The sequence below is a fragment of the Augochlora pura genome, chromosome 5 (genome assembly GCF_028453695.1).
Source record: "Augochlora pura isolate Apur16 chromosome 5, APUR_v2.2.1, whole genome shotgun sequence".
NCBI lineage: Eukaryota > Metazoa > Arthropoda > Insecta > Hymenoptera > Halictidae > Augochlora > Augochlora pura.
Genome location: NC_135776.1, coordinates 18,072,910 through 18,090,104, shown reverse-complemented (window position 1 = coordinate 18,090,104; position 17,195 = coordinate 18,072,910). Strand labels below are relative to the sequence as shown.

At 33.7% G+C, this 17,195-nt stretch overlaps 1 protein-coding gene across 1 annotated transcript in view; it reads left to right on the top strand.

Moving 5' to 3' along the window:
- The first annotated feature begins 1,866 nt into the window (after positions 1–1,866).
- Positions 1,867–17,195, top strand: part of LOC144470086 (uncharacterized) — a 29,615-nt gene continuing 14,286 nt past the window's right edge. The window contains exon 1 of the mRNA XM_078180899.1: positions 1,867–2,090. Within this exon, the coding sequence (XP_078037025.1) occupies positions 1,997–2,090 (94 nt within the window). The 5' untranslated portion in view covers positions 1,867–1,996. The remainder of the gene's footprint in view (positions 2,091–17,195) is intronic.

Here is a 17,195-nt window from a genome sequence, read left to right as displayed (position 1 = left end):
GAACAATCTTTACGTGTTTTATTGTTTTTCCGGAATATATATTTTTTACAAATATATCTTTCTATATCGTGGTATTATTTTACAAGTGAAAAACAATGTTACGTAAGATTTTTCTTACATTTGCTATAGTTTCAGTTTACAAGTTAAAAATCAATTCGCCATAGGATTTCTTTGTCATTTGATATAGTTTTATTTTGCAAATGAGTGATACTTTTGATAAATATTAATATTTTCAAAAATACTGAATAAGTAATATTTATTGTACTAAGTAATAAATTATAAAGTAAATATTTCTCAATGAAAACATAAAAATGTTAGTAGTTTTAAATACCCTATAATAAATTACCCTATAATACCCTATAGTTAAGATATATGTAACACAGTAATATGTTTAAATATAACGTAAGAATAAATAAATAGCTGTGACGACTAAAAGCAGACACGCGATCGCAAAGTTCTTTAAAACGACCACGAAATTCTTTAAAAAGATGAACAAACTTTAAAATCGATTATCTCGAAAACGGATTTCCGGGTAAACAAATGTCAAACCAAACTTTTTCTGATTACTTTTTCGTATAAATCCTTGTGTAGAATCGAACCGTAATTGAAAGAGAACTGAATGTTAACCTGTTACTGTATCGATATAGTGCTGACGTAATATTGATTCTGAAGAACCAATATATCGATAAGAGTTGTAACATTTTTTAGATTCTCTTTAAAAAAAGAAATGGAAGGCAATATCATAACTATTTACAACCCCTGGTTTCGTTTTGATTGAAGACATGAATGAGAATTCGTGGGAGTACTATCTCTCGCAACAAATATTGGGCCAAAGACGTAACGTGAAATAATGAGATTGTCTGCATCTATATTATACTATACTATACGATACATTATAGTATATTATACAAAATGATGATGAATTTATAATACAAATTTAAAGTATAGAAATAAGATTTTTCGTGACATGTATCATATTTTAAATTTTAGCAGACCATTCACAAGTATAAATTATAGTATATGTATATATTATACTGTATAGCACAATATATCATGGATAGTACTATAATTTATTGCTCTCAAAGATATATTAGCAAATACACCATAATAATATAATTTATTTTTACGATCTTATTTCTCAATTTTAAATTTATCACAAAATAGTATAGTATACTATACTGTATAGTATGTAATATAATATATAATATATTATATAATTAATAATGTTGTAGAATATTAAAGTATAATGTATATTACAGTACAATATATAGTATGTAGCATATTATAATGTATAGGATGTATCGTATTATATATTATACAATTAATAATAATGTAGAATATTAAGTTATAACGTATAGTATAATATATATTATATAATATAGTATACAATATATTGCTGTATAGTATTGTACACTATACTGTATATTACAGTACAGGCTATACCATATAGTATAAGTGCAACAATCTTATTATTTCACACTAAGTCGTTGCTTCTAGCCAAATGCCAATTGCCAGGATACACCTCCAGCATTTCAAGAATATTTCGAAGGCAGGTAGCCGCATGACGCGCCATATTTGGGATCTCGATGGTGACACAGTAAATATCCACGAATACAGAATTAATTCCTGTTCCATCCCCAAATTCTAGGTACTTCTTTTTCTCCATGACACAAGTACACGAAGGACCGCGTGAACGTCGAAGCGATTCCTGTAACGGATAGACAAGACTATTAGTTAATGTTAACACCCCGCTACGTCTCTACGTGCACGCGATCAGTGCGTACGAAACACCGCCCACAGTGTCTGCGTAGTCAGGCCTGCTCCATGGCGATGTCGACTGCGCCACTCTGGTTTCCACTCCCGTAAAAGAAGGAACGCTCGGCGTCCCCTTCGTTCATTCACAACCACCTGCTCGCCGAGTAAGCATCGGCCCTCCCGGTTCACCTGGCTGACGACCCCCCTCCCATCACCCGCCGACGATAGAGAGAGGAACAGGATGAGGAACAACAGGACTTCCGGTATCCCAATGACGGCTTCCGTTTGCGCGCTAATACTCCTGCTGTTCGCCAGCGGCACAGCCCACGCCAAACGTGAGTAATTCTCCTCCGATTCGCTCGCTGACTACTTAGAACAATCTATTGTTTGCCAGCCACGACGCAAATATTCGTTCCAACGAATCGCAACACCTTCGCCGTCGTGAAAATCGCTGGATTATTTGCTAAATATGGATCTTATATCGTTCTTTAAAATTGGGACGAAATCTTGTCATTAATGTTTAAACATTCGTGTAAAAGGCGCGGAGTAAATATTAATTTTGTATTCCTTCGAATTATTGTAAATGAAAAATTTTAAGTCGCGGTAATTGTTAAGAAAAGGGGTTTAAGTGTACAAATTGTACTTGCTATGTTGATTGGTACATCTGTGCGGATAATAGTTTTTTAAAAGCGAATATTTATTGCAAAATGGAGGTATTAGGTTTTATTAATATTTTAAAGAAGCGAGCATCGTCCATATGCAATGGCTTGTGGTCGAAATCTGCGTAACAGGTCCGACACGTTGTTATTGGGCAAGGAGTTAGGGTACTCTGACATGGTAACCAACCGGCAGACTTTTTTTATGCAGAAAGTTTATCGAAAGAGTTAAACAGAAATTTCTCTCTTTGGTAGAATTCTTGTACGTTGACATTTTAGTAGGTTAACAGGATTCTTTATGCGGTTCGAGAAAGTCGCTTTTCTTGCGTTATTGTTGTGTAAATTGAATTTTATTTAGGTTTATGGCTTGGAAGGCTTAAAGAAGTGGTTATTTTGACAAAACCGAGTTTTTGAATTAGTTATTAAATATTAGTTATTTTTGTGAGGTGGTAGTTTTGGCGGTTAACAAGTTGTTCTTTCATCTTTTTACTGTTCAAAATTTTATTTACGTATTTTTGTTATAAGTGCATCGAGTTTGCGATCTAATTGTGGGTAATAAAAATTGTTATATATAAAGAATATATTAATGAAAAAATTGAATATTATTTTCTGTGAGAGACGAGAAGAATTGGCAGTGATTTAGGAGAAGGTTCCATTGTTTTAAAAAATTGTTATATTTTACAACGGGATAAGAACGTTTATCGTTTGTTCCATACTGCTTTGAAATACTGTTAATTCCCCTATTACGATGTGCACAACGCAAGAATAACTTTTAATATTCATCTTAATAACTCTTTTGAATAAACATATAATTTTGATGAAGTATTTTTATATTTCATAGAACAATTTAACATATAAATCGAACGCTTTGAAATATTTGTTGATTGGGGGAAAATCATCTACTCAAAAATCAATATCGTCGAATCCCAAAAATGACAGATCATTGTCATGACAATTTATAAGTGAGTAATTTCTTTATCCTAATTTTTACCAAAACATTTATTTTATATTAAATCTCTCACTGTAATTTTGAGCGATCTTTTCGTGGATTCAGGAAGAATATTTAACTAACAAGTATAATAGTTTGAGAAAACAGGGACGGTAAAAATTGAATAATTTTTAATATTAACAATTTACCGACTGGTAGTCTATAAATTGGCTTTTATAAACTAACCAATAATTTATTATTCAGGTAAAAGTGTTAGATTGTATTATTGCGAGCTCCTATATTGTTATATAATTTTTAAAAATAATAGATATCTTTCGCAATGAATAGAATGAATAAAATAAATAAAATAAATAAAATAAAGATAAAATGAATGACACAGAACGAATAAATATTGTTTAATGCTAACGTCATAGGAATATAAAAATATTTACAGACGATAAAGTGTTAACTTTTATAATGATAATTTGATTATTGGGGTTTAGAAAAGTCGAATCTTCTTATTATTCCTTTAAACTAATAGAATTATGATTACACATCCTGGCCGAATTTTGCAACGTGGAAATATGAACGACTTACCTCTTGAACCTTCTCGTAGCTTTATCATCGCGAAAGAGAATTAGGATTCGCGTGTTTCCGTATTTAAAATGCACTGAGAAACGCGCTAGGGCTAAAACGACATATTTGCGCTTGCGGTGTCTGTTTTTTTAAATTGAATTTACATTGGATGCGTTTGACAGCGTTTGGACTTGTCATCTCTGCCCCGCTTGTAGTTTCGCGCACTCGCGACGTGTACAGGCTGTCTGCGAATCGATGGTGCCATATGAAAAAGAACTATCGAAATAAAACAGCAACTGAAAAATATCACATAAAATCTTTCGCGATTATCCTTGCTTTTCCGTTGGACGCGCGGCTCTTTTTCATGTAAGCTACTCGATAATAAATCGCCGATTTTATGCGCTTATTACAAAAAGATCGAAATGATTGATCGATTTTTTATTCGAATTCTATTCGAGTTCGCAAGCAAATTGATGTAGAAATTATTTTTCTTGCAGAAAAAAAATCAGCAATCTAATATTGCAAACCCACGTGCAGCGGCCAACATATTTTTCGTGTTTTATTCGCAATTTTTTGTCACGTCTATATTCGAACGAAAACTAAGGAAAATATGATTTAATTATTGTTTTTTGGATCACTTTGCAGCGAATGCAAAATTCCTTTTGAAATTAGTGAAAATTATTCAATATATATATATACATACATTATATTTATAATAAGATATAATATGTGTATAATAATATTGTATAGAGAGAGATATCTATGCATATTATATAATATATACATTATACAATATAATGCAATATTATTACGTTAAAATAGAATAATAGTACAATATAATTACAATATTATATAACATATATGTATGTATAATCGAAGAAAAGCAAATTACAAATTATTAAAAAACAAATTCTCATTACCGAATTTCGGCTAATTTTCCGCGAAACAGATTTTCTTTTTATCCACGTTCTAATAATATACGATTTTCGAAATTCCCGATGATTTTGTAGCGCCGCACAAACGTTACAAGTGGAAAAAGTTAATTGATCGGTCGCGTTTCACTTGGGCGCGCGGATTTTTCGGCGGGGCGTTTTGCAACGACTACGTCAAAAGAAATATGGACGGCGATGGAAAGTGCAAATATTTGAACTACGGAAAACTTAACAATTACATCACGGAAACGCATCCCGCGATATTACTCGCGCATCGAGCAAATCCCCGCCCAGTCCGACACGAATTTATTTAATGAAAAAAATGCTCCGCCGTGCAAACGGCACCGGAGGAGACGTTCGGGGCCATTTGTTGTTCCGCCTGTAATCGCGTTACCATTTTTTCGAATAACCTTTGACGGACGAGCAGCAGTTCGAAGGGCGGTTTTATAGAAACGGGGCACGCGACGTGACGTGCGATGTTTTAACAAATTCGAACGTGTTAACAATGGAATCGGGCAATGGATGCGGAACAACAACGGGAACCAAAGCGGATTCGAATGGGAACACCGAAATCCATTTTTCAACCGAGAACGTAAACGCGATCAATTTTCGATGCGTTTTCTCTATGGTGGTTTCAGACGACAACTAGTAACTGAAACGGCGTAACAGGAGAACGAAAAGAAAGGAACGACGGGAGAAGAAAAGGTCAAAACGGGGGTGGCCTACAGTCGGTCCCATAAGTATTCGTACCCTCGTTGCCTTTGTTGAAATCAAGGGACGCGTGCGAGATTTTGCAATAAACTTTTTATTACGAATGAACACACGCATAAACTTTATTTATACCAAATTATAAGAAAATTGATTAATTAATGATAGAAATACATTAATTTTACTTCTCGTAGTACGTGATAACGATACACAAAAGTATTCGTACCAGCGTAGATTTCGTCAAAAAAATCGCATATTAGAGCAGCTTTTTTCCCTTATAGGATAAAGGTAATAGAATAAGATAACAGAAAGTTTATCGGAAAATTTTACACGCGTCCCTTGATTTCAACAGATTTCTCTTATGAGCGACGGGGGTACGAATACTTGTGGGACTGACTGTATGTCGGCGGCATTATTACGCATGCGGGATCCCTTTAATTTCACTCTTAGAACATCCCACCTTTTATCACTTGATTGGACAGCTTCGATTACTCGTCTCCGATATCAAAGATGCCTCTTAGCCCGAACGAGTTATTAATAATACTTTCTAGTCCCGGTGTTTGCGCTTTTTACGGCCCGCTTCGTAGTGTAAAACACTCTGTCGGCTGCGACCACGGTGAATCCTCGACGCTCCGCGCTGCCGCGGAGCGAGAACCAAGAGAAGTTTACAATAATTCCACGACGGATCGCAAGAGTTGTTAATTACCGTCTCGACGTTTTGTTCCTGCCGAAATATTTATTGCACGCGATGCGTTGACTTGCGATTACATTTCCATTTGTTTTTAACGCTGTTTCAAAATTTATCGCGCTCGAAATTATTTAGAAATGCGTTAGAACGATATTTTTATCATTATTAAATTCTGAAAATAAATTGTTAGAATTTCTAATTTCGATTGGTGAATTAATTTAGCTGCGACGGATCCGTATGAATTATTACACAGATCGTTTCAAATGAAACTTTTAATGAAAATGATATCTTTGATTTTTAATTACATAACAAATGCTTATACGAAAGAATTCTTTGCAATAAAAATGTGACAGAAATGTTTGAAAATTATGGCGTATTTTTTATAAAATTACAATTATAATAATTGTATAAAAATGTTGAGTCTAATAGACGAGATATGGGGTGAAATTGTATTAAAATAATCGTGGCCTATTACTATGGGGTGATCAGTTGATTTTTACACATAATGAACTTTATACTTATATTATAAGACTTATCCAATTTTGTTGTTCTATTATTTGTTTATTCTCTATAACCAAACTTAATATATCGTATTCGATAAATTATATAAAATCAATTATGCCGTAAAACAAAACGGAGGCGCAGTAACTTGTTCACCGGCGACGATTTCATCCCTCAAAGATCAAACATTAATAATTTCTTAATAATTCATCAGCGACAGCAATTTTATTTGCAAATTAACAGATGATTCCCGGTAACGTCGAGTTTAATCGTTCTCATTGATATTATCATTTAAAAAATGACTATTAATTCCTTTTTGAATGTACCGCAGCTGTCAAAAACAAAATTAATACATTAAATGCCGCGTCGGTTGCATATGGCTGACAATATATTTTTTATTGTGTTTCGCAGTGATATATTCGAATGAATTGCATTTCACTTATTTAAAACGATAATAAAAGAGTTAAACTATTAGACATTACGGCATATTTGAATTATCTACTTATTATATTAATTATATATTAGCTTTATTAATAAAATTATTAAATAAACTTCGAATTTATTATATATTATTAAATAGATAATAAATTAATTTATTAATAATTAACCCCTGAAAAGTCAAGGATTAGTAATTCAGAATTTCCTCATAATTCATCAGCGACTGCAATTTTGTTTGCAAATTAACAGATTATTTTCGGTAGAGTATATATATATTATTATATAAAAAATAACTATTAAGTTTATTTCAATTTCTTGCATATACCACAGTAATATTAACATATTGAATGTCGCGTCAATTTCATATGGCTGACAATATTTTTTTATTGTTTTTCACAATTCTTTCTATAATTTATTTAAATTGCATTTAACCTATTTAGAACGCAAAATAGTTAAACTATAAAACACTATAGCACATTTAAACTATTTATTTTCAGCTTCATTAATATAATTACTATACCAGGATTTTTGGGGGTTGATATCCGCGTTAACAAATACGTAAACAGTTAAAACGATGTCTTCCAATTAAAATTAACACAATAGGTGTTAGTTTCACGAACTTTGTTCGACTTATGTCAGTATTAAGATGTTAATCACGCGAGCGAAGATAATCATCGTTCCCTGAAAGTAACAAACGACAAAGTGCTAAAACCTTTTCACTGCCACAAGTATATATATATATACATCTTATACATGTATATACACGGTTTTATAGGTCCATGAACGTATACGGCAGACGTATTTATACGTCCAATAAACTCTGGGTAACAATTCACCGCTTTATTATGCCGATTTGACTGAATTTGAAATATCGAGAACCGCATCGACCTATTCTTCTTCTCAACAATCGATTCTTGCATTCGTTACTATTTTTATCGGGGCGATTGCAAAACCGCGGATGGTTCTCAGTTGCATCGCGACGGGTCGAAGAACCTGGTGAGCGTCTCGTCAAAAAAGAAAAAATTGTCGCCGCGACAATGTTGCTAACACCTCCCCCTAACAAGTGTATCCAATTTCACAGGTGAACATAACTACAGAAAAGGTTATTTGAAGTAAACGGAGCGGCAATAAAATGGTTGATTCTTGTGCAAGAAAACTTCCTCTCGTTATTTTCAATCTTTTTTTTCCAACCTGACGGATCCGATTTGGTCAATTTAGACGATATTTGAACAAGTATGAAACTCAAACCTTTTTTTTATATTGTAAAATATACCAATCTTTAGGGTCTTTTCAATTTTTCGACAATTATGCAATAACGCGCTTGGGTGATTAATATCAATTCAGAATTTTTGCTATTTTATACTTATTGGAATAATTAGTGTATATGTACGTATCGACATTAATAACATTGCAATACTATACGTATTGGAACATTACAACGTTCCATTGTATAATTACAATATTGAAATATTTTTGAATATCACGGAGCATGCAGTTCTCGCGGTAACTCGAGTCACGTTTAATTAAAGCCAATCTGATCGCGGTTTTATTTAAACATAATTTAATCAGAAACGGATAACTGTATTAATAATATATTTCGTAGAGCTACAGGAAGAGATCAGAATTCTTTGAACTCATAATTAACTTTTGATAAAGACTTCTCGCACGGCTACTGCGAAACGCGAGCGAACGCGATTTAAATATTTTGTTACAGATTTATTTATTCATTAGACATTTTATTACAGATTTATTCATTTATTAAGTATTTTATGACATTAACACGTTTAGGTTCAGTGCAAATTATATATAATTATATTCTATAATTATTTTATAATATTCTATAATATATGGCATAATCAAGTAAAAGTACCTATTATTAAACATCGCTCAATTGTGACCCCAACTTGAAACACCAACAGAAATAATATGATAAAAAATATATAAAATATGTGAAAGTGCATAGAAAAATTCCATTCATACTGTTCATCTTTATTCTTCACGTATTTACTCTTCCAAATACTGTGATGCAACAATCAGCTGCAAAAAGAATATTTATTCGCAAGAATATACTGTTCCATATTGTGTGCTTCAAATTGTCAATTGTCCCTATTAAAGAGCACAAGGAATATATATTAAAGATCGAAATGAAAATTCATTGCGTTATCTAGAAAAACTAATCCATCGAAGAATAGTAAAAATATTCAAGAATAATAAATTTAAATCTTCATAAAAATGACTATTATCCCATACCTTCAGAAAAGCGTTCCATAATGGGTACGATTACCTTGCACAGCAATTACTTCATGTTCCATACTGCGTACTTCAAGTCGTCGATTGTCCCTATTAAGGAACACGAGGGCCTACAAAATAGTGTTCCTTATTAGGTTCTTGCTATACTACTTGTATTATTTTTTATTCATAGTAAAAGTCTATATAAAAATTCATTACGATATCTAGAAAAACTAATTAATCGAAGAATAGTAAAAATATTCGAGAATAATAAATTTAAATCTTTATAAAAATGACTATTATCCTATACCTTCAGAAAAGCGTTGCATAATGGGTACTCGTCACCCCAGCAAATAAGATATCGAGCAGACATTAATACGAAATCGTAACGCGCCGAACCGCGGACTTAAATTAGGTCTGCGCGAGCGCGCGAATGAGTTTCAGTTGGTGGCAGCTTAAACGGAGATCCCCCGGGACAATGCGACGCATTGTTCCCGTCGTCTTCGAAGTAACAGGGGCCGCGCGCGTTTCTGCGAACAGGAGCCGATACAGGGGGAACCGCGCGCTTTCGTTCCCAGCGACGAAAATCAGAGATATACACGGGGCCAGGTGTGTCGCCGTTATGAATAAGCGAATATATCCTCTGATGGTCGTCGTCGTCGTCCTGGAATGCGGAAAGGAAACTCGAAGGAGCAAAAGTTTATTTCGAGAAGTACAAACGGTAACCGATGCGCGCGGGCCGCAACGCGAGAGAGGCAATCGAATGAATAATTCTTGGCCGTTCGACGCAGCGACAACTTAAATTAGTTCCTCCGCGATGGCAAACAACGATTATCCGTCCTGTGGGTCGCGTTAATTCTAGTTCAAATGGAATCGGAATTATTCTCTGTCGTTCTATCGGATGGATTCCCCCTTTTTTTCGGGGGCGTCTTCCTGTTCGAGCTTATGCGAGGGAGCTTCTACCTCGTGCACCTTTACGAGGTGCATGTTTGAGTCATGGTATTCGTTGGAATTGAATAATTAAAAATTGTCGGCGATTAAGATTTATTTGCGTAGTGAAAGTAGCAATTTGATAAGACTTTCTTTAATTTATTGAAAAAGTTATCTTTTCCAAATAGATAATTGTTCTTTATGTTGCATCGTATTTGCATTGCAAACACTGAAAAAGTTAACCACAATACTTTTCATATATTTCCAAGTGTTTTGCAAATTTACTTAGTAATATTAATACTTAAACTATAAAAATTACAACGACGATACGTAACACGCAGTTACGCCAGTTTTTTCAATTTTCTCCACTGTTCATCGTTTACTTAAAATAGCATTCGACAAACTAAAATTTACTAAACAAATAGCCTTCCTTATTTCGATAATTTTTCAAACAACATATCGCTCGCAGCGTTTGTTCAAACTGTATAACGCGCGAGTTTATTACGGAATACGTAATAAACATACTCTTTTATGTTTCTCTACACATAACAATTTGATGTTGAAATGTAACAATTAGCAATCTCGTACTCGCTGTGTAATGTATTTCAGTGGAAATATCAATAAATCATTATTACCGTATTGCTTAATTAAGGATATAATAAAATTAATATAGCAACGACTAAACGAAGAATAAGACTGAAAATTGATTAGGTTGCGCAGTATTTCTGCGGAATGTTCTTGTCATTATCATGTTAAATGAATAGTGAAAAAATAGAAATTCTGTAAATATTGTAGTTATCCTAAATTTTATGCTATGCATCGTCCCCGTGTGTCGACGTTCACGAACGCTATTTGACTTCGTATGTATTTACTTTCCGAAACCGCGCCCCCCCCCCCCCTACCGCCAACGCGCGTTAACGTGTATTTAATATCTACTCTATTGTATTTCCATCACACTTCCATCTTTGCCCCCCAATTATTTTGATTATGTTCCATTAAATTGTGTAAGTGATTTCGAATGTAATTTAGTAATGCTGCACATTAATTTTCGGAGGTTGGATTCGAATTGAGTTTAACTATAATATTGTCGAGGATCGGCGAACGAACGTGGTACAACTATTCTATTTGTCACAAAAATCAGGTCGCGCGACGTTAACGGGGGGTAAATTGAATCACGCGGATCCACGACGGAACAATAATTAATCATTTTTACTAGACGCAACGTTAACGTTTGTAACGACGGAGTGCACAAAAGGTAACATCGCATTAAAGTAATTTAATTAAAACACCGTCGATATAAATAAAGCATCGCTTTGTGACAAAAGCCGCTATTTGTATTATCTATAACAAGGGTCTTCCATATTTGTTGAATAAAATAACAAGGAAAATAAATGTCTATAACATGCGGATATTTTATATTGATTCGTAGGTTTAAAAAAGTCCCATTTGGATTATGAATTTTTTATTTCTGTATATTAATGCATTGACAAATTCTTATAAAATCATAGGAATTACCAAATAGTTTATTAACGAAGTACAATTATTTCTTGTTTATTTTTACCACGATAACAAATAGTTCATACGAAGAATTTCTAGCAAATGAGGCAGACAATTTTTAGTTTCCATAAACATTCCCTGTCTAATTATTATTACATTAACAAATACTTCGATACATCGTACGAATTATCAAATAATTTACTAACGAAGTCTAACTATATGTTCTGTCCTATCGTTCATGAAAATAAATACAAAATATGAGATAGTAAAATTAAGGAGAAAGCTTTTTCGATAAATACGTAATAATACAAAAATAAGTGTTCATTAATTATAAATAAATAAAAAGGAAAGCCCGGAGGGCGATAGCTGTAGCTCCGTAGCGAGCACAGCTTCGGGCTATTCAAACTCCAACGAGAAGTTTAAGAGAGCAAAATATTAAAAATAAGAATACAAAAGCAGCTACAAACGCAAAGAAACAGTTTTGTGATTTGTTCAATTAATCAGTTACAGAGATTTTGCAGGTCGCGTTCCCATAGATCGTGGTTAATAAAAATATTAATTGCTTCTCGTTGACTCGATATCTTATTGTCACCCTTTCATATTCATCGATCTTACACGGTCATCCGGCTGAATATACCAGGCACTTTGCAGAAATTAATTTTCGCGAATACGTCCGCGACATAAAGCAATGTTATGTGAATTGTCCAATCGATTCTTTGAGTGATGTCGACCTTATTACACTGTTTACGAGGTATAGAAGTGATCTCGATTAATAAGGGGATGTTTTTGCCACGTTAAAACAGCAGACCGATTGCCAGAGAAAATAATTTTAACGCGTTTCGTAATTTTGTCAGGGATTTCAATTATTTTCCATCCGTGGATAAAACTAACCTCAACAATCATCTGTTTTGAAACGCGATCCCCCAGTTAACTAATATACCTAGAAAAGTATGTACTTTACAATTTCATTCTCCAAAGATCATCAATTTTACCTTCCCTAAATTATTACTTATTCATAAATCAGGCGATGTATGATTTCACGATTACATCTTCTGTTTGTTAAATTCTCAAACAACTAAAAATATAATTACCGTCGTACTATCGCTAGAATGATTTAAATTGTTAATAAAATACTTCAAAGAACTTTCAACCTCCAGAATCTTTTAATTTATTAGTCAACATGGTTCCAATTTGAATAAAATTTAAAACACACACTTTATTCATTCATTGGTTTTTGCAAATGTATCATTTGCAATCGATCGCGTTAACAAACTCCAATTTTCGGCTCGATGTCCATTAAACGATTCGATTCCGTTGCGCTCTTCAACGCCCATTTTTGTTTTCGATGCTAGTTTTATGGGATCTGCTAAAAAACCATCGAGCCGCGATCGATCGAACTCAATGAACTAAGCGGAGTTATCGAATGTATATTTAATTGGTAACTTCGCGGCAATTAAAAAAGAAAAGGTTGAACGCTCTTCTAGAGTACAATGCGCGCTGGCAGAGTGAATGAAACAAATTGGTCTTTCTCTACTTATTGTTTTCGCGCGCATATGCGGAACAGTGGTATTTATAGCGCGCCGCGGTTTTTCCTGTACGTATATTTCTGCCGCGTTGTTTTAAACTTTAAAAAAAGAAGAGGCGATATTGGATATACAATCCGTGCGTGGCAAGAGGCGAGTTCGATTTGACGCGACATTGATTGAACCTGTCGTTGATCCGTCGCAGCAGAGCTTCGCGCAAATTTTTAAACAAACTGAGGATACGATACTTCTATCGATTAGATGATTTGTTGTAACAAATAACGAATTATATATTTATTTGATGTTTTAAACGGTGCAGCGTTATTTGATTATTCTGTGAATTTATTGCACAGATATGTCGTCAATTTTCTGTGTAACACAAATTATGCAGACTCGACAGAACCATACTTGGTTCAATAATAAATTATTGAACATTTATCAGATTTTAGAAATATAATTATTCACAGGATAATTAATTAAATCGTCGTTGAACTCCTATTTGATTCAAAAATTCAATTTCTCTGCTGCTACGAATGATTCAGCTTTCACAAAAATGTCGAGAGCTTAACAATTAAAAAATATCTATAATAATGAAATAAAAATCATACTAAAAATAGAGGTAAGAAATTTCCTTTTGCAAAATTCAACACCCCGGCACCCCTTTCTTAAAACGTTACTTTCATTTTGAATTTTTATTTCACCGGAAGACTCCTTTTCGCAACGCAAACCGTTCGAAATCGTTAATTACCGTAATTAATAACGTCCACTTAATTTGTTAAAAAACGTGCGTGCACGGGCGTAGCTAAATTACTGCAACCTACATTTTGCTGCGTATAGACGTTGAGCGGCGCGCGGTCGCCAACGCTTGCGGCGAGAGCGGCCGTCTCTCGGCGCCGCGCCGTCGAGAAGTTCGGTTCGACAGAAACTGTTCGCACTTTGTTACGCTTATCATGATTGCGCTCCGCCGAAACTGTTCGAGGAAAAGGCTACGGTTACGCGTCGCGTCGGCGACACGGCGCGACGTTCACCAGAAAAATGTAATCTCGAAATGGCAATGGGGATTTCGCGGAATTTTAATTTACCGTTTCGCTTAGGACAACGGGGTTTTCCTTTCTTTTGATAAAAGACCGTTCCAGAAGTTCGTTGTAAAATACAAGGAATGATTCGTTTACCTTTTTGATTATGTTACTTTAACATTGACCGGCAGGTATGAGCCGTCAAAAATCAAAATGAACTGTACAGAATGAAATTAATTTAATAAAGGAGCTGAAATGTTGAAAAGTCGAATATGTTGCAGCGTTTAATGCTCTAACTTTCTCGTGGTTTAAAAATTCTTATAAATTCAGTTTATTCGAACATTTTATAGTGAAAATTAGTTTCTGGATTATGTTTTAAATCTGTATTATATATTATTATATACTATTGTGTTGTTTACGAGTATCCAACACTAGCTGGACAAAATCGAAAATTCGAGTGTTCTTGTAGAAATAATAAATCACGTATTTTACGTATTTTTATCAGAATGAAATTTATATCAAAATCAGAGTTAAATTTATATAGAGAGAATAACTTTGACACAGATAAACATATTTTTACTACATCCTACTAAGATCATATGCAATACTAATTAAAATGGTAGAAAAAGGCTTTCGAAACATTTATTTAAAAAATACAATTTATTTATGGATCATCGAGAACTATGCTTTAGTATAAAACACTGCTGCCAATAGCTCCTGTAAATACGAATAAAAATCGTTTAAAGGTCAAGGGAATAATCACAGAGAAAATTGAATTATTCTCCTCGCTTATCTCGTAATTACGTGGTCTGTTTAATAGATTACGTCCCTCGCCGTTTCCACGGCACTCTGTTGCACAAAATGATAGCGAGGAGACTGATGAAGCACCATTTAGTCGAACGAGCGTCATTGGACAACTCTCCTCCATTACCGGGATAAGAACTTCGCCGAAAGACTCATAAAAATCGTTCGCCGCGTCCGAAGATTTTACTATTTCCTTTAATCGTCTCATTCGCGACGGAGCCAGCCCCTCTTCTATTCGATCGAGATCTTATTACTCGCGATCATTCGACGCGCGGGAAACTATATTTTATATACGCGGAACTATATTTTATGCCGACTCCGCCGGCCTCTCTGTAATGTCTGACCGGCCGGTGGCTGCTTTATTGACTTACACCTCTCGCCCTATAGACCCCTTCGCTTCGTTTCGAAATACAGAGATCGATATCCGATCAAGCGCGAATACGTTATTTAAGGACAAATTTCTAGGTCTATCCTCGGGATACAATTTCTCTTTCGTACGCGTGGACACCACGTGGCCGCGTCAATATTTTATTCGTCCGTACGCTCTGCGCTCGAGTCAACGGTGTCGCTATAAACAATGTCGCGCGAAATGCGATTTCATCGACGAGACCGAAAATAGAAAATTAGAATCGAAATGGAATTATTTTTAGATCAAATTATATTTGTAAGAGAACTTCGAGAATTGATTTCTAAATCTGCGTTAATTTTTTAATATGAACGACGTTGATTATTTTTAAGTTTACTATTTCTCTGTGATTCGATAATGTAAAATCTTTGTAAAATGTAAAAGGTATGTCAATGATCTTAATGATACGTGATTTTTGTTAAATCTATTTAGACACGATATTAACTATAATTGAACTATAATTAGAAAGTAAAATGTGATGTGACGTCAAAATTTTATATGAAAATATTTGATTGAAAAGCGAGAAGTGTAAAATTCATTAGCAACGCGCGTAGCAATTTCATTTCTTGATCTTTTGAACCGTTTTATCGAATGATTTGCAAGTACCTGTAATTGCAAACCGTTGATAACTCACATAAAATCTGACGTTTTAAAAGCGTGCACCGATGACGTTTGCATTCGTTTACAACCGAATCGAGTGTCATTCGTCGGAATGAAGTGATATTGTTCCAGTTTTATGTTACAGAACGGTTTTCATAAATGATAAAGGTATTGCGAACTTTGGTAGACAGTTTTGCCAAGGTTTCCTGGAATCTTTGCAAATACAGTATTAAAATGGAAGCGCTCGTTTCACCGAGGATGTCTTTTGAAAATTTAGACCAAAGTTACGAACTAAAGTCGTTAAAAACAATCGAACTTGAGTCGTTAAAAACGAAACTTTGCGTAATTAAATTTTCTTTAATATCAAGCGTAAACTTGTTATTTAGATTTATATATTCTACGTAGATTAAAATAACGCTCTCTCGATTGTTTAATTACTTCTGTTGCAATGATTTTACAATGTAATACTATTAATGTTATCGCTAATGAGACATTATTAATTTTAGAATATTAGATTTCATTTGACTTTATGATGTTAACAATATTTAGTATAAATATATATTATTAGCTTTACAATATTAGATTTCATTTTAATTTATAACGTTTAAGGTATTTAATATACATATTTATTATTAACTTCACAATATAGAAAAGAACACCATGCCGAACCTAATTACGAAACTTCGATTCGATATTTATGACAATCTCTCGTCGACATTTTAGAAAACAGTAGTTCCGATGCAAGTTTGCACAAAGTTTCTTAATTAAATTAACTTTATCGCATGCCTCGGAGATCGCGAAGAATTGACAATTATATACAAAAAATTATATCTCGTGGTACTTGTAAATATCATTCTAATTATCTTTCGCATAATTCAACGATTTAACATAGTGAAACGGGTTTAAAACTATACATAATGGAATTACAATTATATCTATAAATATGATTCAATTGTTTATTCGACGCAATTAATTATCAATGAAATTAAAGAAGATTTCTAATTATTT